The following is a 23,973-nucleotide window of genomic DNA, read 5'->3' as shown; positions in this document are numbered from 1 at the left end:
CGCTCATGTGTTGGGTTTTATTGTTTTCATCGACACTTTGCCTTTGCACTTGATCCAGCCATTTCGGAGAACACAATCAACGATATCATAGCCAGCTGAGATCACTATGCGACGAGAACACATCGCGAGCGCGTTTCATGGATCAAAAGCAGTGAAGAGGTTTCGTCAAAGGAGTCCAGGCGAGGCGACCTGATTCATCGTAGCTATAGGTGGACCTGAGATATTACGAGCCGATGAGAGCCAGGTAGAGGATTGTATTTCGGACGTAACGCGACGCACCCTGCACCGCACTTTACAGTACGCGATATAGATTTTGAATTTTATTTCCCATTATGAGACAGAACATTCATCACTAGGCCAGGCCAGTGCAGGTCGTGGGGGGAACCGGCTACTAGCTAGCTCCTGCTTGTCTTTTTCCTTTGTACCAATTGCACGACAATAATTATAGTTTGAACGAGTATGTACGATCGAGTGAGATTGTTTTGCAGGGAGACAAAAACGTAAGCTGCTGCTCAATTTTACTACTTAGTGTGAATTGTGTAAATACAATCAGAACTCCTGCACGATCAATACATTTACTCGCCACTAGCGGATGCCCAGGAACACGGACGCTAGGCCATGCCGCCTGGCACACAGATGTTGCAAAAGAGCGTCGCATGAATTGTACATTCGTTTTATTATGCAGTGTAAACAAGGATTAAACAAAAAGTGGACAAATAGGGGAACAAAAACAAACATTTGCATGCACAATAACCACCGACTCGCGGGGTTTTGGGAGGAAAGTGCTGGAGGCTTGGTAAATAAAACAATCACATCACTACGCTTACAACGCCGACCCACCCCACATGCGCCTCTTGGAACCGCATGCCGGAGCGGTTGGACCGAAAGGTAGGAAATTACTTTGCGAACGCGTAAGACGCGCATTAGAATGTAAGAAACAAAATATTGCGATTTGAACTATACGTATGGTTGTGTACGGTGCTGCTGTTGGAAGAAGTAGTGGGCTGTGGGCCAAATGGAAACGAACCCCGTCAATCCGTCGCGCCAGTCGCGAGTACTACGTCATGCGGAAAATTGTCTAGAAGGGCGGGGGGGAACGGAGGGACCGGGTGGGGGAGAAAATGCGGGTTGTCCGTGGACCGATGCGGGACGGCTACAGCGGTGCGTGTACACACGGGTGGCGGCTGTTGCGGCGTGGCAGGTCCGGTTCCGGTTGTGCTTTTCATGTTGGCAGCTGAAAGTGGTCGATCTTTCAGGATATGGACGGTGGTGCACCGTCGTTATTCGGACCCTTGGGACGATGCAGAACAAGAAGAGGAAGAGCAGAGGAGCCAACGTGAAAAGGAGGCAAATCGCCGCTCGAGGGAAGGCGCACTTACATCGTTCGATGGTGGCGGTAGGGACTTGTTGAGGTCGTTCGTTCGCCGCATCGACGCTGGCCTCATCACGTACATGACGGCCACAAAAATCAGAGCCATGATGATTAGGAAAAAGTTTGTGCCACCGGTTGCGCTCGGAAGACTGGGAACTGGTTTAAGTGTTTTACGTACGCAATTTGAAACAGAACATTGTTTGCTTTAGTTAGACAAAATGAACACGACGCTCGACTCATGCATGCACATTCTGCACACGCCCAACGCAGTGCGGGATATACTTACGATCGGTACACTCGTTATCGTTGCAGTAGGACTGTCCCTGTCGCAGCTAAAATGAGGAAACAAACAGAACGTTTTTACTACAGCTTATCGGCTCGAGCGTACGCTCGTGGGCGTGCTGAGTGCTTACCAGCGACAACAACCGCCTCATAGCAATTTCATGACTCCAGAAGCATTCGCACGCATCGAACTCGTCTGCCATTTCGATCGCCGAAAGATTTCACAGCACGGGCGCAAAGTCACTAGCAAAACATAGACGTTGGTCAAACGGCGCGATGATGGATGGCTTTTTGTACACTGGAGAGGTTTAGAACTGGACTGCAGTAACGGTTTCCCTTCTAATAACCCTAAAACGAAACAAACAACGGAAGAGAACTCCGATGTAATATGTACACACGGATTGGCTCAACTTTTTTAAGTCCGATTACTTTGCTGAATTCGGTTACACGCGCCAGACAACGCTGCCAGAACGTACACTCGGTGCTGGAAAACTGTTACCTTGAAGCCCCCGTTTTTCCTTCCCACGGAACACCTGTGATCACTGTTCTGGGTGGCAAATGTAAACACTTACGTGGACTTCACACATTTGCGGGATGCGGGCCGCACGGTGACGCTCAGTGTTCGCGTACTTACTGGTATTGGTATGTCGCGTCCGATCGCGGTGATATAATAGAAAGCAACGGATCCACCATGGAGGGGGTTGGGAAATATGTTTGCAAACTTTAGATGAGATTGATCACTGATTGAACTTTGAAAAGTCCGCACTAGTTCCCTGGTCTAGAACGGTTCTCTTTGATGATTTGGAAGGGGGGGGGGATGTGTGTGTGTGTGAGTTAGGATGCTTTTCGGTGTGTCGAAACTTTGGAACAAGCTCCACTTTTACAGCACCGCGGGTACGTCTTGCTCTCGCGGATCGGTGATATCATCACTCGCTGGCTGCGGAAACCGGATTGTACCGTACAACCGTACTGCCATCAGTCTCGGGCTGCCGTTGGACGCAGCGCTATCCAAAACGGGCACAACAACATCCGTTCGACGAAGGGGGTTGGAGGGTTTGGCGAGTCGCTACCCTTCCTCCGCTCCAGACCCTTTGTCTGGGCACCATTTTTTTTGTCTTCGCGCGACCTTCTCCCTTGAGCCTTCTGCAAGCCCCTTTGTAAATATTTACATTCTTAGATTTACCTTGGTGTGGTGCATCGGGCGCGGGTCACAGTGCTGGCTGGTGTAGGAACAAAGCGAGACAAGTTTGGGGTGGTTTGGGCGAAAGTTTTCACACCAAATGTTTTGCTAATGTGGCAATTTTGCAGCTGCTGCAGGTCCGAGAAGGAAAAAAACACACACAACACACAAAAACACAGACAGACACCCTTCTCGCTTCCGAGCACAGTTGTCAAAACATCAACAAATGCGCTGGGCCGATGGTGAGGCGGTGGTCATGTGAAAGCTTTCTGACAAGCTGCGTCGTATCGTGGTGTATGCGGGCAAGGTGACAGGCCGTTTGACACCTCTGGTAAGAAAGTGATGTTTTTATTTTAAGAAATAATAAAAAAGGAAGTGCTGTGAATGGTTTTAGCAATTTTAATTATTATATTAAATATTCAGAATCATAAACACAGTGTTTGCGATGGAATAACTAAGCTAAAGCATGTTTTCTCACAGGTCATAGAGAGCCCATTGTGCGCTCCCTGCTCGATGTCAACAAAAGAAATCCGTTAATACAGGGTTCGTTTCCTAAAATGCGATGGTAAGCGAAAATGTCCCTTTTTTATTCCTCTACGAATTTTTCTTCTTCTTTTTTTCTGCTTATTTTTTATATCTACCACCCCAACAGGTCCTTTCCTGCCATTTCTAGCTTGCTTAAATTGATTCATCCATGCCTGGATTGTCAGTCTAGGGTACTAGTAGACAGCCCGGTTGGGATTCGATACTAATCCGGTGGTGTAAAAAAAAGTTTTAATACAGATAAAAGAGAGATGTAAATATTTTATGTGCACATATTTCCACAATAATAACAGAAAATTTATTTCAAAACAACAAACTAGGTGAATGAAAAGAGTTGCTTCTGGTGATAAAAATAGGTTTAAATGGAGAGAAAAACTGGGCCCATCTCAAGAGTGTGCGTGAAAATCCAATACAACCCTACACACACACACATACGTTGCGCGCTACGCAATCGTAGCCGTTTTTCCCGCGATTCTGTAGCGCAGGATCGGTTTCGCGCCGACAATCGTCGGCCCTTCAGGAGGCAGGACCGCTATAAAAGGGCAGGACATTCAGCCAGCCAGTCGCTAGTTGTTTCGTCCCGTGTGGCAAGCAGGTCGGAGCAACCCGGAAGCCGGAAGTGTCGGGTACTAGGACTTGGTGTTGGACAGTTTGCTTGCTTCGCTGCTTGGTGTTTGTTGCTTCGGTTAGGCACAGTAGCAATCCTCATCAGTAAAGTGGCCAGTGGTTGTGAAAATAGAATTAAAGAAGCGCTGTGTCCGTCTAGGTAAGACACGTGCGGAAAAAAATACATCAGCATGTCCAACGGCAAAATGACTTGAGTGGATTTTAGTTATTTGGAATAGTGCTGGCCACTGTTACCTGGTGATGGCCACTGGCTGGTGATGGCAGTTGTGATCTAGACGCTCTCCTCTCTCTGGTGAAGCATTCCGACGGAGGATCGTTCGTTAGGTTGGGCCACAAACTGGGGTTGTTCCTCTGTCACAGGCGCGCGTTCGAAACGCGGAACTTGAGTTGGGTCTGTGTGTGTGTGTGTGTCGGAGTTCCGAGTTGTGCTAGAGTGACGGTGCGCCAGTGCGGTAACCAAGCTGGATGTTCGAGCTAGATGATCCACGGGAGAAGCTGAGACTGCTGGAAACGCCAGTGAAGAGCACGGACAAGTCGTCAGGTTAGTATCGAGCTGCACATCTATCCGTAAAGTGGACTGGAGGGCGCTACCGATCAACTCCAGGACACCCTAGTACTGCTTCCCAACAGGAAGTTCTGGTCCTAAGTGGTTCTCGGCCACGGTTCGTTACGTTACGCGATTTAAACTCTTGACCGACGGGGCACTGGTTGTGTTGCGGGCGCCCGGAACTAATAGGTGCACTAATAGCGGGAAATATTTCAATTACCTGCCCAAAACTCTTGAACTAATTTCCGCTTTCCCATTGCATAGCTTCCTTGTATGCGTTGTACCTGTTGCAGTTGCAGATGCAGCGCACTCAGGAAACTTCCGGGCTGGCCAAAACCACAAGCACCGAATCAGTTTGCCACCGATTATCGAACTCCAACTCTGAGTCGACGGGTTGGGCCAGCCAGTAAATAAACCGTTTTCGCCTAGCAGCTTTAACAAGGAGCTGGCAATATGATGCGGTTTTTGATGATTTCTGCCAAGCACCAGGAATTGGGGTGGGGCGAATCAAGCCAGGAATGCAACCAACGTCCCGGATAGGGTCTGGCAGTCTGGCAAGAAGGAAATGAGCTATAAATCTGTGGTTATGATTGTTTTCGTTGCTAATCTAGCGATGCTGGAACGAATTGGTGTGGCTGGGCTAGAACAGGAAGACTTCCGGAGTGCTGGCGGGTTGGAACTTGGGCGAGGAAAAAACCCCCAACGCATTCGCCTTCTGTTTGGCCAATTGTTTTTCCTTTGTTGCTCTGTGGTGAAGGAAATTTGGAGAATTCAATAAGCTTGTGGCTATTGGGATGGATGTCTCTAGGGTGGGATGGTTTTGACGAGTGTTGCAATTTTGATAGCCTTTTAACCGAATCCTTCAAGCATAATTATATTGCGTTCTTATAGTGGCTTTAGAAATACAAAAGCACCTTTAAAAGCTTCAAAGCCGGTAGCTAGGCGGTAAAGAAGAAGCATTATGTGGTTATCCAAATTTTTTCTCGGTGGTAACTTCAAATCCTACCAATTTTTTAAGCACAAGGATCCTGTGGTTATACGTTTGCCACGTGTAGTAGGCCCACCATCTTTGTCGCCACGTACGGCCGACGGCCATTATGATCCGATTAGAAGCTAGGAATTACTCGTTTGCTTAGTATAAGTCTTCTTTTCCCTGAGGATATGCTTCGGTGAGGAAGAAGGAAAAAAACCAAGCCAATGTCCAGCTGTCATTGCAAGATGGCTTTTCTGAGCCGGTCACGCTTCCATGCTAATGATGCTCGATTGGTGAAGAGGCAAAACTAGCATTTATCGTGATAGGAAGCGATGATGAAATGGTCGCAAAAGTTCAAAAGTTTATAAAAGTAATTTTAATATTATTTAAATATTTTTTCTTATGTAGCGCGGTTTGTGCAAGAATTGAATTTTCTAACTCACTCGTGGACTCACTTGTGGAGCACGATTCCTTCATCTCACCCCAATCGCCGTTCACGAAGCATCGACTGGAGTAGGAGAAGCAACAACGCGGTCAGTTCGTGCGAGTCTCGTTCTGCCCGTTTGCCAGTCACACGCAACTGCTCGCTTTGGCCGGAACGGCAACGGATCGGGTTCCAAGCTGTGCCGTTCGTAAAAAGGTTCCTTAACATTTTTATAAATTACATGGTGAAATCATCCGCTCAGTCAGTGATTGGTTAATAGTGAGTTGAGAGTGACATAAGCCAAAGGTGTCTCACTACTTACAAGCGCAATAATTGACCGCAGTTTGTGTGATGTGAATGCGTGAAATCGTGCTGTGCGGCTAAGCTTTCCATCCATCATAAACTATTCCAAATGAGTGGATTCCGGTGGAGTGGAGCCATAAAAAAAACGAGCCGTTAAATCATGCTGCATCCATTTAAAGAAAAAGTAGATAATTTACCGAGCCCGCCAAAAGGGTGTTTGGAAGGAGTGCAATTCAACTTTAAATACGTGTTTCACGTGCGTCGTGTGCGTTGTGACGCGAATGCAAAGCGATTAGAAATGTTTCATTAATTTTCGAATTAAATTTAAATGTCCCATCCCACGTGTGATTATTTTTTTTAAATGGATACAGGTTTTTTTTTTGTGTGTGCGAGTGTGTCACAAGAATGGTGCAGATGATGAAATCGCTCTCAAATACTTGTTACATTTCACACGCCTTATTGCGCAATGAGGGTTCGAAGAACAAGACGGTTATTTACTTTCGACACACCTCCAAGGCATCACGTTTCCTGGCCTTAGAATAGAACATTTGAAGGACATGTCAGTGTACAATTGGTTTTATTTTGAGCCTCACGGTTCTGAGTAAACACACAGACGGGCTTTCAGTTTTAAATTCTACAAGCCAACCGAAAACAAAAAACACCAATCGAAAGCATCGACAGGCAGATCAGCTGTACATAGCGACAATCGAACGCGTAAACCGGCTTTGTTGGGTCCGGTCCGAGTTCTGGTTTGTTGGAATGTTATTGGTGTAAGCTTTAGAGCAGAAAGCGAAAACAGGCTCTGCTAGAATTCGACCGTGCCAGACGCCCTGTACCTCCTACGCACGGTAAACGGGGGACCATGACCAGTCGAAATCGAGTGTCTTCTACACACTATTAGGCGCTAGGCTTTAGGCAGTGAAACAGGTTTTCGCATTTCAATCCGATCCCCGGAGAGGAGGCAACCTCGGTGAGATTTGCATTAAGATTTGAGCTGAAGGTTATTAGCGTGATTGCAGATCATTTTTCATCCTGCTCGATTTGTTTTGGTGGCGTCATCCTTGGATTGCAGAAGTTAGAAAGGAGAGTCGATCGTGGTGTGTACTAGCTGTCACTTCTACCGGAGATCGGGCAGTTTCGATGTGCAAAAAAAATAAAATAGCCGTCCGAGGCCAACCGGAAATGGCAATAATGAAAGTGACGGTAAAAGACCCGTCGGAACTTTGGGGCACGGCGAGGTGATTTCTATCCGGCGAGAATCGTAAAGCGTGCACAAATTATGTGTTCTACCTGGCTGCACATGGTTCGAGCGGTTTGAAGGTCTAATGGAGGTGTCCGAGTGCGAGTCAGGTGTGGAGGTCGGTGCAGCGTATGATCATCGGGTCACCGACGCAAGTGATCGGAAAACAGATTGAAATCGTTAGTGGCTTAAAAGTAGAACTTTGGTTGTCTAATAATTGCAGAATTGACTTTCCTTTCAGTCAGAATCAGATTTTTAATCCAAGCCTTCAAGTTAAAACTGTACACTCTTGTACATTGTGAGGCGTGGAATTAGTGCAGACATGTAATTAAAGTGTCAGATTCAATCAACGGCAGAGTACTAATTGGCCGAATATGTTGTGGCAAATTTCTCTCCACGGGTCCGTGCATACAGCACAGTCATTCCAACCAAATCTGGGACATTCTCAAAGCCGTTTAGTAGCAGGAGATTATCCACCATCTACCATAGGACAGAGAGAGAGAGAGAGAGAGAGAGAGAGCAAAAAACAACAAAAAAAAACTCCAACCAAAATGATCAAGTCTAATTATTTATCTCGCCAATGTTCAACGGGTCACGGCAGTTAGGATCCCCTCCTTAAACCTAAGAAGCTAATATTCTTCGCTTACGGTACACGTTAAGCTGACTTCAAGCCTAAACTCTAGTTCTGTTCTGTGGGGTACGAGTGAGTGAGTGTGGCTGTGTCCGTCCGTCTGTCTTGCCGCCGGTCACTATCGTCGTTAAGCAAGCGGTCCAGCAAATGAAGTGTGTCGATTAGTTAGTGCCAGCCTCAGCCGCTTTAGGCTCAATTTCAAGACTCGCGCGTGTGTGTGTGTGTATGTGCTCATTTTTTATTATTGTGATTTTAATTGAATTTCCGTTGACGATGGCGGCGTCGATGACTGGATGTAGAGGAGGCTTCAAGAGTCTTGTCAAGAGCCGCTTGGCGTCGGTATCGAGAACCCGGCGGCCCTCTTTGGCAAGAAGTTTACCTATTAATTTGTTTGTATAATCGTTTTCAATAGTAACGTGTGCTCTCATCGTGACATAAACGAAATGGATTAGTGAAAAACAAATATTTGATTAAGTTGGAAGTTCATTAGAAGTTTGTAATTTAATAAAAGTGAAAGAGAGAGAGAGAGATATATATCCAACAAAAAATGGGTCGCAAAAAGGAGAAGAAAGGTAACTATTGTTCAACTACAAACCTCTAAAGCTAGTGCGTAAAAATTAGATCTAAAACATTCTACGCTGTTATTTCCATCGCTAAGAGCTGTAATGTAAACCTTGGAAAGCCGATTGCGGTTTCGCGTATGGAGATTATGAAGGTTCCGAGGCTCAGAATCACACGCTCTTAACCACACGATTATATAGTCACTTGTGTAACGTGCGTTGTAACAGTTCTAGAATCAGTTTTGTACAACCACGGCCACCTTGTCAATCAAATGCTTTCCATCGTCGTCGGTAGCAACCGCTCTGCTCTGGAGATTCGAGATGAATTTATTCGATTGTGCTGGGCACTAACTGTTGTTGGGTCTCTGCGCTGCTTTAAAAGGCGACCAAACAGCGATGCAGCTGATCAATCAATCACGCTATTTGTGTTTTAATAGAGCACACTGTTAGCTAATCGCTTAGAATGTAGAGACAAATCTAATACGTTTATCGTACATACCAATCGCGAGCCGATAAAGCCAGTTCCTAAGCTGGCCACTCCTTAACAACTGAACATTTGGGTCTTTTCCCCGGGACGTTATCTGCGTGCGGTTTGTCGCTTCCATCTCGACCGAATTCTTTCATGCCCGTCTGTGTGCTCATCCCCCTGTAGGAAGATGGCCTGGGAAAATGGAAAAGCCGGAAATGAAAATTCGCTCCTGGAACACCTTCTCTTGAAAGCCCCAAGACGTGCGGCTACTTCGATGTATAACTGACAATAGTAACTCTCTTTCTGACAGGTGCAAAAAGGGATGTGTTTGTGTCCTTGTCGCACAGTTTCATGGCAACCACGGGACTGCTTCGCCAGGCAAAGCTGATGGGTAAATAGATTTGTGAAAGACGCACAAAGAAGCAACCCGAAGAAGCATAGGAGCAGCAGGTTCAGGGGGTAGAACGGGTGGGGATGAAATCGAATTAGGAGTACTTAACATTTTCCACCATCCCTCGAACTACCCCTTGGTGGGTGGTATCGATGATGAAGATTTCCATTCTTCTCAACACAGCACAAGTGTATTGTAGCGTCCTCCAGTGTGATGTGGTTGACTTCTTTATTTTTTCGCCCCCTGTAAAGTAAAGTGACATTTACATTCGGGGCCACCAATTCGCCTTTTGCGTGGTGTCGCTCCGTTCCGACTCCCCAGCCATTCTTATGACGTCAAGTAATAAAGTCAGGATAGGCTATCACAGTACGATACGTCATAACAAATCAAATTTGCCTACCCCCTACTCCCCCGGTGTGTCCTCGGGAAATCGGCGTCAAGGGTGAAAAATCAATTCCTCGCTCTGTCTCTCTCTCTCTCACTCTCATTGCACCAGGGAAAGGCCCAGGCAATCTCGTCGAACGCATCGACCCCTAGAAAGATGCTGCTCGGGATGAGTTCGAAGTGGTTCTTTAATGTCTCGGAGTAGTAATTTTGCTGAGGTCCTCCTGGGTGTGGCAGGGGGGTAAAGCGGCGAAATGAAGACCATCGATGATGGTTGCCCCGGTGCTCTGGATGTTCGGACTGTTCCAGGCCAGTAGCGTCATCGTCGCCCGCACCATGTCCTAAAGTAGGATAAAACATCAAAAACATTAACAAACACTTTGTCAATTTTGGAGGACTTGGTTTGGTCGTGCCCGGTGGACACCGGTGACACACTCAGCACACACTCTGACCATTCTCGGACCACCAGCTCCTAGTCGGTGGCGTCCTAGGCGCCCGTGACACGGTCCAGTGTTCTATTATTAGCAGCTACTTCAAAATTTGAATACTCTCTTGATGTCCGGGGGTTGGTTGGGCTAGGGGTTGTCGAACAGTTTGAGGTATTTTGCGCCATCGGATGGCTCAAGTACCGTCCGACATGTCATCGAAACGTCCAGCCTGGTGCGACACGAGCCTTGCGTGAGTGAGTGAGTAGGTCAGAGAGAAATAAATACCAAATAGAGTGGAGCTTTCGGACAGTTTCCTTACGGCAATCGATACCTTCCATCGCAAATTGAGTTACAATAATTTTGTGTGCAGTGTGCTAAACTTTTTGTCCACTTTCCACCGACAGATTCCATCGACGGGGACGCGCTGAAGGAGCTGAACGGTGGAGCGGAAAACGGTGTCGGCGGTGACAGCGACGGAACCGCCCTGGCGATGACCACCATCGGCCAGATCAAGGCGAAGGGCCGACCGGGGCTGTTGCCACGGAACGGGGCCGGTGGTGAACCGGACGATGGCGAGCAGCGGGAAACCTGGAGCGGGAAGGTCGACTTCCTGCTGTCGGTCATCGGGTTCGCCGTCGATCTGGCCAATGTGTGGCGTTTCCCGTACCTCTGCTACAAGAACGGCGGTGGTAAGTAGCGATGGGATGGGTTTGGCATGGATCGCGCCCTTGTTGGGCGAGAACCGAAGGCACAGAACGGAAGCGATTGGAGACATTGTTATATCGTCGGCGTTTAATAGCTAATTACTGACGGTGAAATCTAATTTCGTAACACGGCACAGGGTGGAAAATTGATATTGAAATATCACGCCCTTCTGTTAAGGTTGGTGTACGGTGCACAGTGAATGAAAATGAGACAGTGGGAAGCGTTTTGGAATTTTCTTATACAAAATCGGGAAAGAAAAACGTTTGCTACATGCTTGTTATGTGTAATATAAAGGACATATGAGGACTTTATTTAAGAGTGTATGTGTTCAAGGATAACGATAGATAATATAGTTAGACACATCTCACTATGCCTCACTGTACAGAAGTATTGGGCTAAATACGTCATTAAAATGATACCAGACAGCCAATCAGCCGAGTTCTGCGAGCTCTACGGTGATATCAAAGTATCGTCTGGTAATGTCATGAGACTGACACCGGACGACTTAGACAGAACAGTCTTTTTATTCAGTCCACACGGACAGAGGAGGCTTGGTAGGCGAAACTGAGATTGAACAGATGAACACTCATGATTCTATCAACGATTCAAAATCTTCAAAAGTCCGTTAGATTTTATCCGTTTTTTGGCCCCAACGGTCGCGGTCTCCAAAGCAAGCAGCATCAATGCTTTTCTTTTGTATCATTCAATTCCAACGAATTCTACCCCAATGGTCACGATTAGAATAAATTCCACCGTAGGCTGCAAAACCTGTTTGGAGCGCATCATCGTTACCCGTTAGCAACTGCATTCGTGCAACAACAACAACCTCCCAAAACCTACAACAGCTATACACACGCCCGCACACACACACACAAGAACATAACAAGCGCACTCAGCATCATGCTCCGGTCAGCTTTATTGGCCGTCCAAGATGTTGCTTCTAGCAGGAAAAGGGAGCTAAGGCGAACCGGTCAAGGAAGGTTGGAGCACATAAATCATACCGCGAAAGGGATTGGCCCCCGATCCGTATCAACGGGCGGGAAACAAGCGAACGCACTTTTGGGGCGTGTGAGTAGAGCCAGCTAACCGAAAAATGTGGTCCAAACCGCGTAACTGAACCGTGGCAAATGCCTGCCTGCAATCGGTTAGTAAGTCGCTGGTCGATGGCTATAGTTCTTGTGTCCCGTACACCTTCCAAGGTTTGCCGCGAGAATACAACAACACTGCACCACACACACACACACACACACACACTTAAACGCGTGTGTGTGTGTGGTGGTAGTTGAGGCAGCAGGAACAGGAAGTGGCGAGAATGTATGTGACAGCGTAGATTTACGCCACAATTCTAATCTTCCAACTCACCTACTCCTGCATCAAGCCGGAAGCCTGCCACTGATGACAGTTGGAACTGAAGCCGAACCTGGGACCCGGTTTGGTCCGTTTTCTTTTCCTTTCCGGAGGCTCGGCAAGTAGTCCCAGTTCTTGTAAGCACCCAGGCTCAAGCTCACGAGTAGTTGTACCGGACGAGCCTCTTTCGCTTTGGTTCTCTCTCTCTCACTCTCTCTCTCTCTCTCTCTGGTAGAGACATGGAACGGAAATTCCCACTTTTCCGACTTTTCTCCAGCTCAGTTGCCTTTGAACCGGGCCGGCAAATGGGACAAGTCATGAGGCACAGGTCAGGAAGTGGCCAGGAACCAAAGTTTCACGCTAATGGCGTTGATGTCTTTATTCAACCGTAGTCACTCAACCGTGCATCCGTGCGCGAAAGGGAAAAGAATGGGAATAGAAGATGGGAAGGGAAGGGTTCACTTCTGTAGTAGCCTTGAACGACATCCCGCCCCGACAAGGAGGATTACGGAATGGCTCCAATTGTTGATGATGAGCGATAGAAGCGCCACCCGATTGAGTACGAAGATTACGTTTCGCCGGTGGCTGTGGCACTGTTGGCTGTGATGAATTATTACAGCTTTCAACGAGTCGTATCCTTCGTGGCCGTTCGTCCCCAACCCCCTTCCGGGAGTCTTTCGACAACTTGTTGCATGTGCTCGGTGGGACAGCAGCGACGATAAAAGAAATCTGACAAAAAAATCCTTCAACACCGATTTTACAGTAAAATATGTCAGTGTGCTTTCTTATCTTACGCTTTCCTTTTATCGGTCCGGTACGACACAACATTCCGGCTGAGTGTGATTGTTGAGCGAGGCTGCTGCAGAGTGGTGGGAACAAAGAAAATGACCCTATTTCCCATTTCCTCTCGACATTTCCTTCCCGACACTCCTTTGCGTTTTCCACTTTGAAGCGCTGCCCATTTTCATCCTTCAACAGGTTGGCTTCTTTTACTCTTATTTTTTGCTCGCTAAACGACGCTGAGGACTCCACAAGAATCTGAACAGTGTGTGTGTGTATATTTTTCCTGTTTTCTTCACCACTGGTTGGAATTATGATTTCGTGTTTTTCACACCCTGTTTGACGGTTGCGTGGCGATAGGAAATGGATCTGAAACGAAGCGCACTGCGGATCGATCGGACACAATGTCGGCGTTGGATGAAAGAGCTCACAAATAATTCTTCCGCCCCGTTTGGCTTTCGGGTAGAACACTCGGCGTACGCAAAGATGAAGAAAAATGCATTACGGAGCTCGAGTCGGCCGGGGCTAATGGAGTGGAAAGTGTTTCGTCGACGGTATTAGCATTAAAAATCGAGTGTTATTGTTGCCTTTCTTTAAAGCCTGCAGCTGCCAGAGGTTCGAAAATAGATAATTAATAACTCTGAGAGTTGTTATTAGCAATCTGTGGGTAGTATTTCGCCATTGAAATTGCTGTGCAACTGAATTGATTTCAAAGGTCACAGGATTAGAACACTTCATATTGCGTATGCGCCTTTGTGTATGCAATACGCATTACACGCTCTTGAGAAAAAACGTCGTCCAAGCAAGCCTTATTCGTTGCTAAGGCACCTCGTTCGAGGCAATATGCTCCTAGCAATGGTTACATTTATTGATCGCTTCGTAATACGGTAGACAAACATAGCATAATCCAAATGACCCAAAATTCCCTTAAGCCTTTTAACCTTAAGACACGGTACACTCCGACTCGGAAGGATCCACACAAGACTGGGCGGCCTGACTGAACCACAATCCATGCTGGCAGACGGAAGGATATCCCGATTGGTTCACACAAACGTAGAACTGCGTGCACGAATATGGGCTGGCCATGTACTGACCGTCCGGTTGACCGTCACAGATACCAGCACTCGGTGGAGGAGTAGTCGATGGTTCCAGCGTGCAGTCCACATTCTCCGGATCGTCGCAATCCTGCAGTTCCTCGTTGAACCACAGTCCTGGTGGACAGAACGAAGGCGAGCCGACCTCATTCAGGCAGGTGTAGAATAGCGAACAGCTTTCCGGGCTGGGTACACGCACACCGTCCTCCTGGCCGGTACAAACGCCCGGCGTCGGTACGGTCGTGACCGTGTCGGCACATTCCGCCTCATCGATCGGCACGCAGCGCAACAGGTTGCGATCGAACCAATTTCCACCGGGACACTCCAGCGAGTACGGGTAATTGTTGACGCACACGTAGTAGCGGCTACAGTCCAGTGGGTTCGGGACGTACGTACCGGCCGGAACATCCACACAGATGCCTTCGATCGGCGACGGTGTGGTGGTGAGTCCGTTCGGACAATCGACTTCCGTCGGACGGGCGCATGTCTGGCGTGACTCATCGAACCACAGACCCGCCGGACAGATCTGGGGGAATCCAACCTGATCGACGCAAATGTAGAACCTGTTGCAGAACACCGGATGAATCACCTGGATCGAGTTGGACAGTCCGGTACAGATTCCGTCGGTTGGCAGCGGCGGTGGCAGCACATCGTGCACTTCACACTCGACGTTCTGCACGAAGTCGCACAGCTGTCGGCGGTAGTCGAACCACTGATCGTTGGGACAGATCATCGGGTACGGGATGCCGTTGAAGCACTGATAGTAGCGATAGCAGAAGTCATCGTCCGGCACGAAGGACAGATCTTCCACTCCTGCGCACCGATCCCACGGCGAAGGAGCGATCGTGGTCGGGGAAAGCGGACACTGGACGTTCTCGGGAAGATCACAAATCTGACGATCATCATCGTACCACAGACCGTCGGGACAGATCTGCGAGTAACCGACTTCGTCCACGCACAGGTAGTACTGGTTGCAGAAGTTCCAGTTGCGAGTGAAGCGTCCATTGGCTACGTCCTTGCAGATGTCGGGTGTGGCCACTGGTGGGCCCGGCTGTCCAGGGCGCAGGAAGCACTGCACATTGCTTGGTGCATCGCAAAGCTGGCGCTCCTGGTCGAACCACAGGCCAGCGCGACAGATCATCGGGTACGGGATCGAGTTCTTACACTCGAAGTAACGGTAGCAGTAGAAATCGTTTCGCAACAAGCCACCCTCGGGCACGCCATCGCACAGCTCGAACGGATCCGGTGTGGTGACGGGTGGGACCAGCGGACAGTAGACCTGGGCAGCCGGTGCACAACGCTGGTGCTGGGCGTCGAACCAAAGTCCTTCCGGACACAGCAACGGATAGCCGATCTCGTCCACACAGATGTAGTACTGGTTGCAGGCACGTGGGTTAAGGACCATCTCACCGTCAGCCGCATCGTTACAAATGCCGGGCGTGGCTGGTACTGCGGGCGGTGACGGGTTGACGATACACCGGACATTCTCCTGATCGTCGCAACGCTGCTCCTCCTCGTTGAACCACTGCTCTCCCGGGCAGATCAACGGGTAAGGGCGTCCTTCAATGCACTGGAAGTAGCGGTAGCAGTAGTACTCGTTGCGGACGAAGCTAAAGTTGGGCACAACATCGCACAGTCCCCACGGATGGGGTGCAATCGTGGTTGTGGTCGGTGGTCCTAGATCGCAGCTCGTTTCCGCCACTGGTAGACACGTCTGCCGATCCTCGTCGAACCACATAGCCGGTGGGCAAACCTGGGGGAATCCGATCTGATCGACGCAGATGTAGAACTGGTTGCAGCTGAACGGATTCGGTACTTGGATCGAGTTGGACACTCCATTACAGATGCCGGCAGTCGGAGGTGGGCGTGGCGGAGGTTCGCTAATGATGCACTCAACCTCTTCCTGAGGACGACACTGCTGGCGACGCTCGTCGAACCACTGTTCGCCGGGGCAGATCATCGGGAAGGGTGATCCATTGACACACTTGAAGTACCGATAGCAGAAGGCCTCGTCCCGCACGTACGCATTGTTCGGGATGCCAATGCAGGGCGCGTAAGGGTTGGGTGTGGTCGGAGGACGCTCCGGTGCCAGTCCACATTCGATCGTGCCCGCTTCCGAGCAGGTTTGCCGTTCGACATCGAACCACAGTCCGGGAGGACACACCAAACGCCAACCGATCTCGTTGATGCAGATGTAGTATTGGTTGCAGTACAGAGGATTGCCTTCCAGTCGACCATTCGGTGCATCGTTACAGATGCCAGCCGTGGGCGGAGGCTTCACTACCGGTGGTGGCGTAACCTCACACTGGACGTTCTGCTGCTCGTCGCAAACCTGGCGCTCTCGGTCGAAGATCAGATCACCTTCGCAGATCATCGGATAGGGCGTTCCGTCGATGCACTGGTAGTAGCGGTAGCAGTAGTTCGGATGACGCACCAATCCGTAGCCCTCCACGCCGTTACACAGCATGTAGGGATCCTCTGGCGGTGGCGTTGCTCCATGCGGACAGTCAACGAGCAGCGGCGAGCGGCAAGACTGGGTGTCCTCATCGAACCATAGCCCAGTGGGACAGATCACCGGGATGCCGACCTGGTCGGAGCAGACGTAGTACTGGTTACAGAAGCGCGGATGCAACACCAACCGTTCGCCGATGACATCGTTACAGATGCCGGGCGTTGGCTTAATGGTCGGCGGTGGTCCATCCTCGACCTGGCACTCCACTGTACGATAGTCGGCACATCGCTGCAGCTCCACATCGAACCACTGGTCAGCCTGACAGATGAGCGGGAACGGATACCCGTTGCGGCACTGGTAGTACTGATAACAGAAGAAATCATCCGGGATGAACGAAAGGTTGGGCAGATCGTCGCAAGGATTGTCTGGGCGTGGTGCCGGTAGATCCGGTCCCAGCGTGCAGTTGGTAAATCCGGGAGTCGTGCACGTCTGTCGCGCTTCATCGAACCACATGTTCAGCGGGCAGAACTTGGACCAACCGATTTCCCCGACACACACGTAGTACTTGTTACAGGCCGTAGGATTCGGACGCAGAACATTGTTCGGTGCCTCGTTACAAATGCCTGGCGTTGGAGGAGCTGGCGTTCCCGGGCGCAACTCACACTCGACATTGTCCGGCTCGTCGCAGATGTCACGCTCGGCATCGAACCACAGCCCATCGGGACAGGTCATCGGATAGGGGAATCCATTCACACACTGATAGTACCGGTAGCAGGCATACTCGCTACGCACCAGTCCGAACTCGGGTTCATCGCGACAGCGTGCCGCTCCCGGTCGCCCATGTGGACAGCTAATATCGGCCGGATCTCCACAGATCTGACGCGTCTGATCGAACCACAGGCCCACGGGGCACATGATCGGGAAGCCAATCTCACCGACGCAAAGGTAGTACTCGTTGCAGAACAACGGATGCAGCACGAACTGATTGTCCGCGACGCCATTGCAAATACCGGGCGTTGGTGTAACGGTCGGTGGACGATCTTCCAGCTCGCAGGTCACATTGGCCGGATCGTCACACACCTGCCGCTCCTCGTCGAACCACTGATCATCGGGACAGCGCAGCGGATAGGGATTGCCATCGATGCACTGGTAGAACCGATAGCAGAAGAACTGATTGCGGATGTAACCGAAGTTGTCCACACCTTGGCAGCGTCCCTGTTGCCCGTTGGCCACCGATACGGTGACCAGCACGAGCACGGCGATAATCCACAGAACTGCAATAGAAGCGTTCCAATGCGGTATTAGTTTACTTGCACTCATCACTCACCACAGAAAGAAGAGATCAAGTTCCACCTACCTTTGGCACTCATTCTGTTTGCGTATGCGCTTTTCGGAAAATCGCTAGCCTTCAGAGCACTAGCGATTACTGAGGTGTCATCCGCCATGGGTACCCCTTAAATACTGACCAGATAATCGGAGGCCCCAACCCCCAGTTTTGGGCGTCTTATCGTTGGCAGACGCGTATCGCGGATGTAATTTGACCACAACGCTCAGAACGGACAGCAGATATTGCAGGATATGGGGATGCGCCCACGAACAACGATTTTCGATCGACCTTGAGAATCGTGGGCTACCAGTACCAGTGCACTGCCGCTTGCAAGCCCTCCAGAGTGCACATTGCACCGCCACCTACCGAACGCCGGCGTCGAAGCGTTAGCAACTACCCGATTCGGAACTGAGCATTACATAAGATGCGTTAAATACAACCGAATGCTTGGGATGACATAAATGAAGTGTCCGAAACCTAAAAAAGAAAACAAATCACAAAACCAATTTTTTGCCCATCGGTCATAAAGATACGGAGGAACAACCGACCGACGGTATCAGTGTGCGCCGAGGGTGGCCATCGTTTGGCAGTATCTGATCAGTCTGGGCAAAGATGGATTTATATGACCGTAGCGCGGCGGGAACTGCTTTAAAGATCCATCGATTGCGGGATTATCTTTATGGCGCTCCAATAGAAGCAGATCGACCGCTGGGAAGTCATCGATAAGGTTCCATGAATCGTTCGCACCTTACGATACGGTGACGTTGACAAGCCAAAACAGCTAATCTTCTAACACTGCAATCGTTGTGACCACTGACTGCATGAGATTCTCTAATTCTGATAGATCGCACCAATGCTCAAACTTGACTAAAAATTCTGGCGTGAAAATACTACCAAGAATCACATCCCGAAATTGTGCTTGTCCCCAACATATCTTTCTAAGTTTTTGGTTAACATCAAACGTAAAGTATTGTTCAGCACTCTTCAGGGGATATGAAGCCGTTTGGCCCGTTGTCCACCACAATAGCATACTACTCGAAAAGTCTCTTTAGTTTGGCCCAGCCCCGAAACGAGCCTCCAACGAAGGGAAAGGACCGCCGGACGACGGACGATAATCTTCAGCGTCTCAGTTGTGGCGTAGGTTAGCCTAGGTTACGGCATTTCCAACGGCCTTCATCCCTTTATAAATTGCCCACCCATTCCGGTTACCATCAAGAACTTGGCCGTAAGATGGTCGCTTTTCATGCTCAGCTGCAAGGAAAAATGGGACGGGGAAGCTGGATGACATTAAGTCCCTGTTATTAACTCCCGACTTTGCTTCTTCGCTTGCTTCGTGTTGCCGCGAGCGGCAGGGCAATATGGATCCTGACGGCATCCGCCCGTCAGGCCCGAGCGATAGTGGTGGTGGTAGCAGTAGTAAGTGGGATAGACGAATCCTTCACCGGATTAAGTCAATAAAAAATGGAAAAGGAAATAATAATGCTATTATGGCCATCGTCATAGCATCACTTTCCTCTCGTGAAGCTCTTCCGGCAGGGTGGTTGTAATGGGAGTTCCCACGGCGGCGGACTACGCGAAACAATCTCGAACAATCCCGTTGGGGATTCATTGTTCAAGCATCTTCATTTTATTATTCACCTCTTGTTCTTTGCTTCTCCGCTCTGTGTTCAGGTGCGTTCCTGGTACCGTACGGGATAATGCTGCTGGTCGGTGGCATTCCACTGTTCTACATGGAGCTGGCGCTCGGTCAGTTCAACCGGAAGGGAGCAATCACCTGCTGGGGCCGGCTGGTGCCACTGTTCAAGGGCATCGGTTACGCGGTCGTACTGATTGCGTTCTACGTCGATTTCTATTACAACGTGATCATCGCGTGGTCGTTGCGATTCTTCTTCGCCTCCTTCACCGACAGTCTCCCGTGGACGCATTGCTCCAACACGTGGAACACGGCCGAATGTAAACCGTTCGGGTTCACTGGGAACAGCTCCGTGCAGGCGGTGAATCGAACCGGCGTTCTAGCGTCCAATGTTTCGGCCACGGTCGTCACTGCCACCATCAACGATACAAAGTTTGCCTCGGCTGCGTCGGAGTACTTCAAGTAAGTATCGCAACTTGGCGACAAAAAGGCGTTGAATACTAATATGTCCTCTACTCCCCCCATCTCCCCAACAGCCGCTACATCTTGGAGCTGGACAAGAGCGAGGGCATACACGATCTGGGGGCGATCAAGTGGGACATGGCACTCTGTCTGCTCGCGGTCTATCTCATCTGCTACTTCTCGCTCTGGAAGGGCATCAGTACCTCCGGGAAGGTAGTGTGGTTCACGGCCCTGTTTCCGTACGCCGTGCTGTTGATTCTGCTCGTCCGAGGCATCACACTTCCCGGGTCGGCGGAAGGAATTCTGTACTACCTGAGGCCCAACTTTGACGTCATCTACAATGCGGAGGTTTGGGTTGACGCCGCTACGCAGGTGTTTTTCTCCTTGGGACCCGGTTTTGGAGTGCTGCTGGCGTACGCTTCCTACAACAAGTATCACAACAATGTATACAAGTGAGTTCATCCGATAAATGTCTGAGAGCTGTTAGGTGACACAGAAATTTACCTCAAATTACAGGGACGCTCTACTGACCAGCTTGATCAACTCGGCTACCAGCTTTGTGGCGGGTTTCGTCATTTTCTCGGTGCTTGGGTACATGGCACATGCCAGCGGGCAGAGCATCAAGGATGTGGCCACCGAAGGTCCGGGCTTGGTGTTTGTTGTGTATCCGGCCGCGATTGCCACAATGCCCGGAAGTATCTTTTGGGCGTTGATTTTCTTCATGATGTTGCTAACGCTTGGACTTGACAGTTCGGTAAGTTTCGCCGGTAACTAGATTGGAAAATCTCTCCCTCTCTCTCTCCCTCTCATGAGCATGTGTTTCTTTGCGTTGGTTGTAGTTCGGAGGATCGGAAGCAATCATCACGGCGCTGAGTGACGAGTTTCCCAAGATTGGACGTAACCGGGAGATTTTTGTGGCGATTCTGTTCTCGCTGTACTTTGTCGTTGGTTTGGCGAGTTGTACGCAGGGAGGATTCTACTTCTTCCAGCTGCTCGATCGCTATGCAGCCGGTTACTCTATACTGATCGCGGTGTTTTTTGAGGCCATCGCTGTGTCCTGGATATATGGTGAGATTATAGGGAGGAAAACATGATGTAAAGAGAGGTCTTAAGAAAACTTGTGTTCTTGGGGTTTTAGGAACGGAACGATTCTGTAACGACATCAAGGACATGATTGGCTTCGCTCCCGGTATCTACTGGCGTGTTTGCTGGAAGTTTGTGGCACCACTGTTCCTGCTGTTTATCATCATCTACGGATTGATAGGACACGAACCGCTCAGCTACGAGGACTACGTGTATCCGTCGTGGGCCAACGTGCTCGGATGGTGCATAGCGGGCTCGTCCATGATCATGATACCGTTGATGGCAAGCTATAAGCTTATCGTGACACCGGGAAGCTTCCGGCAGGTGCGTATCAACCCGCTTCCAATGATCCTGGACTTTGAGCTAACGCTTGTATTTCCTTCTCTTTTAGCGCATGAAAATTCTGACCACACCCTGGCGCGATCAGCAGATGGCCGTCAATGGAGTAACGATCGAACCGGCTCAGGTTCGCTTGACGCACTCGGACGAAGGTGAAGAGGTTTGAGTACGCATGCGATTCTATGCCCCGCGGTTTGATATATACTTTGTGTGAGACTAGTTATCGTGTTGGATTCCTGTTCCCAATTCCTACCATTTGTTTCCAAACGTGTGGGCTATAAGTTTTCCTTTTGTCGTTGCAACTTCGTATGCCCTTCCAAGACCTGCTCTAGCTATGTAAGTGTTATCTGGCCCCTGTCCTAGGCAGATCATAGACACCGTAAATGCTGATAGATTTCACCACTAGGATAGGACGAATGTATACTTGATAAGATGCTTTGGCCTGGGGTACACTAGACCGGCAAGGGGTTGTAGCTCCAGTGATCGCTACACAATGGCAAAATACTTTAGCGCAAATCGCTCTCTCTCTCTCCAGAACTCTATGCTGAGTGAAAACAAACTGACACACACACACACCTAATGCTGTATAGGATAATACGCGTATCGAGATATAGTTAGATGGGTAGTAAGACGACTTACACCTGCCACCAACCTAGATTGCTGAGCACTTGTACATAAGAAGCAACTCTAAACACACACGTTGAAATGCGGGACAATTTGCAGATTTGCAACGATGCAAGCACGGCTACCGGCCAGAAGGGATGGACTCCGGGAAGGTAACCTGTAAAGCGACATTACTCCTCGGAGTCATCATCTGTTAGCCGTTGGAATTACTGAACCTTTACTTCATATGTGTAATGTCTGCTTCGTAAAGTATGTAACTACTAATCTGCTTAGCGTTGCTCTCCGTTTGATGGTGTTTTGTGTTCCTGTAAGGTAGAAGCGTCTGGTTTCTGGCATAATTTCCCTAACTTGTTGCGGCGAGTAAATGCGAAACAATATTGTTGATAGATATAGAATGCAAAACTGTATAATCGTCTTTATAACAAGTTACGTACATGATAGAACATTTAATGAAAAAAAGATTCGAAGGACCAGCGCGTCCAGGAACGAGGGAGGCCATAAAGCGACCTAGAAGCAGACTATCCTCTTGCCAGTGAAAACTTTCCGCGCGTGAATGCCCGCAACACGTAGCAACGGCTCAGACAAAACAGTTTTCCATTCAAAAGCTCGAAAGCTTGCACTCGAGAGGAGCTTTCACACAGCCATAAAGCTCAGCTCGGGATGTAGATGGGGAAGCTTTGCTCTGTTTGCGTCGCTTGCTACAATTTGCATTGGGTATTTTAAATTGACAGTTGCGATGTCCGATTACCGGTCAGTAGCAAGAGCTTAGCCGCATATTAGAAATAAATTGCAGAAAAAGGGAAAAGATACGATATTATATGAACGCTCACCTGTTGATATGAACACATTAGAAAAAAAATCCAACATAGAATAATTGTGAAAGACATCGCCAACTATAGGTATGCTTTTTACTGGATAGCTTTTAAACTCGTAGAGACGTACAATCTTTAGAGAGGAACATACACACTCAAGAAAAAAAAATACACAAAACACCAATGACTTTCTGTGCTCATCCGACTGGCCGGGAGAATCGGGGAGGTTCTGTGCACGTTTCCCCAGACAGCCATTGGGGAAACGTGCACCAACGCACCAGGTCCCCAACTCCAAGGCCTGTATGGGACAGTAGCACAGTTGGATGTGTTCCCCAAATTTTTTCGTCAAACATTACAACAATACGGAACCGGGTGAATGGAAAGAATGAACCAGACAGGCAGGAACTGCGATACCAGCAAACAACAGTCACAACGAAAAAAATGGTACGGAGAGCGAGAATACTAGCGTAAACATGACAGGATCGAATCGAATTTAGTATTAGCACTCCAAACATTCAATACCCATCTCCCGAAGAGTTGTTTTTTTTTTACTTTTCAATTTGACAGATGCAGAAACAGAAAGAATAACACTGTACATGAGTGAAATAGTTTAAGTGTGGCGGAGGGGGAGAAAACAAAAAGAGAGAGTGAGATGGGAAGAGCAATGGAAACTCGTTATTTGCTTGCATGTTACCGTACCATTGTGCTGCCAGGCAGTAAACGGTAAATAATGCGTTCTCTACTTAAATTACTTAATTTCCGTTCCGAGGAAGGTTACCGTGGCTGTTTGTAGTTGTGCACACCGTTGATTTTTCTAAACATCTTTGCCGTGCGTGACAATGCACGGTTGCTGCAGCAATCGCGTTTGATTTGAATCAATAAACTTTTATTTGACAGTTACGATGAAGAGTATTGCAATTGTTAATTAAAACCTGGAGAGGGTGGTAAGCATCGACCTTCG

At 49.0% G+C, this 23,973-nt stretch overlaps 3 protein-coding genes across 9 annotated transcripts; 1 reads left to right on the top strand and 2 right to left on the bottom strand.

The window, feature by feature from the left end:
• Nucleotides 1-295: 295 nt before the first annotated feature.
• Nucleotides 296-3,089, bottom strand: LOC118509107 (small integral membrane protein 14). 3 transcript variants are annotated; one of them, XM_036049273.1, is made up of 5 exons: nt 2,838-3,089; nt 1,786-2,002; nt 1,659-1,704; nt 1,380-1,528; nt 296-1,291 (listed from the first exon to the last, which is right to left on the bottom strand). In XM_036049273.1, the coding sequence occupies exons 2-5, from the start codon at nt 1,855-1,857 to the stop codon at nt 1,253-1,255; spliced, it is 306 nt and encodes a 101-aa protein (XP_035905166.1). In that variant the 5' UTR covers nt 1,858-2,002; nt 2,838-3,089; the 3' UTR covers nt 296-1,252. The 3 variants fall into 3 exon arrangements, with proteins under 3 accessions (XP_035905166.1, XP_035905168.1, XP_035905167.1); XM_036049275.1 differs by lacking the exon at nt 2,838-3,089 and adding an exon at nt 2,227-2,709; XM_036049274.1 differs by lacking the exon at nt 2,838-3,089 and adding an exon at nt 2,084-2,397.
• An 871-nt stretch (nt 3,090-3,960) lies between these two features.
• On the top strand, nt 3,961-23,913 carry LOC118509101 (sodium-dependent dopamine transporter). 5 transcript variants are annotated; one of them, XM_036049258.1, is made up of 9 exons: nt 6,060-6,164; nt 8,535-8,694; nt 10,759-11,043; nt 19,731-20,154; nt 20,229-20,606; nt 20,671-20,908; nt 20,994-21,222; nt 21,293-21,561; nt 21,629-23,913. In XM_036049258.1, the coding sequence occupies exons 2-9, from the start codon at nt 8,670-8,672 to the stop codon at nt 21,740-21,742; spliced, it is 1,962 nt and encodes a 653-aa protein (XP_035905151.1). In that variant the 5' UTR covers nt 6,060-6,164; nt 8,535-8,669; the 3' UTR covers nt 21,743-23,913. The 5 variants fall into 5 exon arrangements, with proteins under 5 accessions (XP_035905150.1, XP_035905151.1, XP_035905154.1 ...); XM_036049259.1 differs by lacking the exon at nt 6,060-6,164 and adding an exon at nt 6,196-6,254; XM_036049260.1 differs by lacking the exon at nt 6,060-6,164 and adding an exon at nt 6,465-7,221.
• On the bottom strand, nt 13,996-18,428 carry LOC118509100. Its single transcript, XM_036049256.1, has 2 exons — nt 18,090-18,428; nt 13,996-18,006 (listed from the first exon to the last, which is right to left on the bottom strand). Exons 1-2 carry the CDS (start codon nt 18,175-18,177, stop codon nt 14,129-14,131), a joined length of 3,966 nt encoding a protein of 1,321 aa, XP_035905149.1. The 5' UTR covers nt 18,178-18,428; the 3' UTR covers nt 13,996-14,128.
• Nucleotides 23,914-23,973: the final 60 nt, after the last annotated feature.

This window comes from Anopheles stephensi, chromosome 3, assembly GCF_013141755.1.
Source record: "Anopheles stephensi strain Indian chromosome 3, UCI_ANSTEP_V1.0, whole genome shotgun sequence".
In the NCBI taxonomy this organism is placed as follows: Eukaryota; Metazoa; Arthropoda; class Insecta; order Diptera; family Culicidae; genus Anopheles; species Anopheles stephensi.
The sequence above is the reverse complement of the archived record's forward strand: the minus strand, read 5'-3'. Positions and strand labels throughout refer to the sequence as shown.

Coding starts and splice junctions, on each gene's coding strand:
- LOC118509107 (XM_036049273.1), bottom strand. CDS start 1,857: ATGGCAGACGAGTTCGATGCGTGCGAATGCTTCTGGAGTCATGAAATT. Junction 1,529..1,658: donor CGATAACGAGTGTACCGATC/GTAAGTATATCC, acceptor CACTTAAACCAG/TTCCCAGTCTTCCGAGCGCA. Junction 1,292..1,379: donor TACCGCCACCATCGAACGAT/GTAAGTGCGCCT, acceptor CATCGTCCCAAG/GGTCCGAATAACGACGGTGC.
- LOC118509101 (XM_036049257.1), top strand. CDS start 4,470: ATGTTCGAGCTAGATGATCCACGGGAGAAGCTGAGACTGCTGGAAACG. Junction 11,044..19,730: donor CTGCTACAAGAACGGCGGTG/GTAAGTAGCGAT, acceptor CTCTGTGTTCAG/GTGCGTTCCTGGTACCGTAC. Junction 21,562..21,628: donor CACCGGGAAGCTTCCGGCAG/GTGCGTATCAAC, acceptor CTTCTCTTTTAG/CGCATGAAAATTCTGACCAC.
- LOC118509100 (XM_036049256.1), bottom strand. CDS start 18,177: ATGGCGGATGACACCTCAGTAATCGCTAGTGCTCTGAAGGCTAGCGAT. Junction 18,007..18,089: donor AAACAGAATGAGTGCCAAAG/GTAGGTGGAACT, acceptor CTTCTATTGCAG/TTCTGTGGATTATCGCCGTG.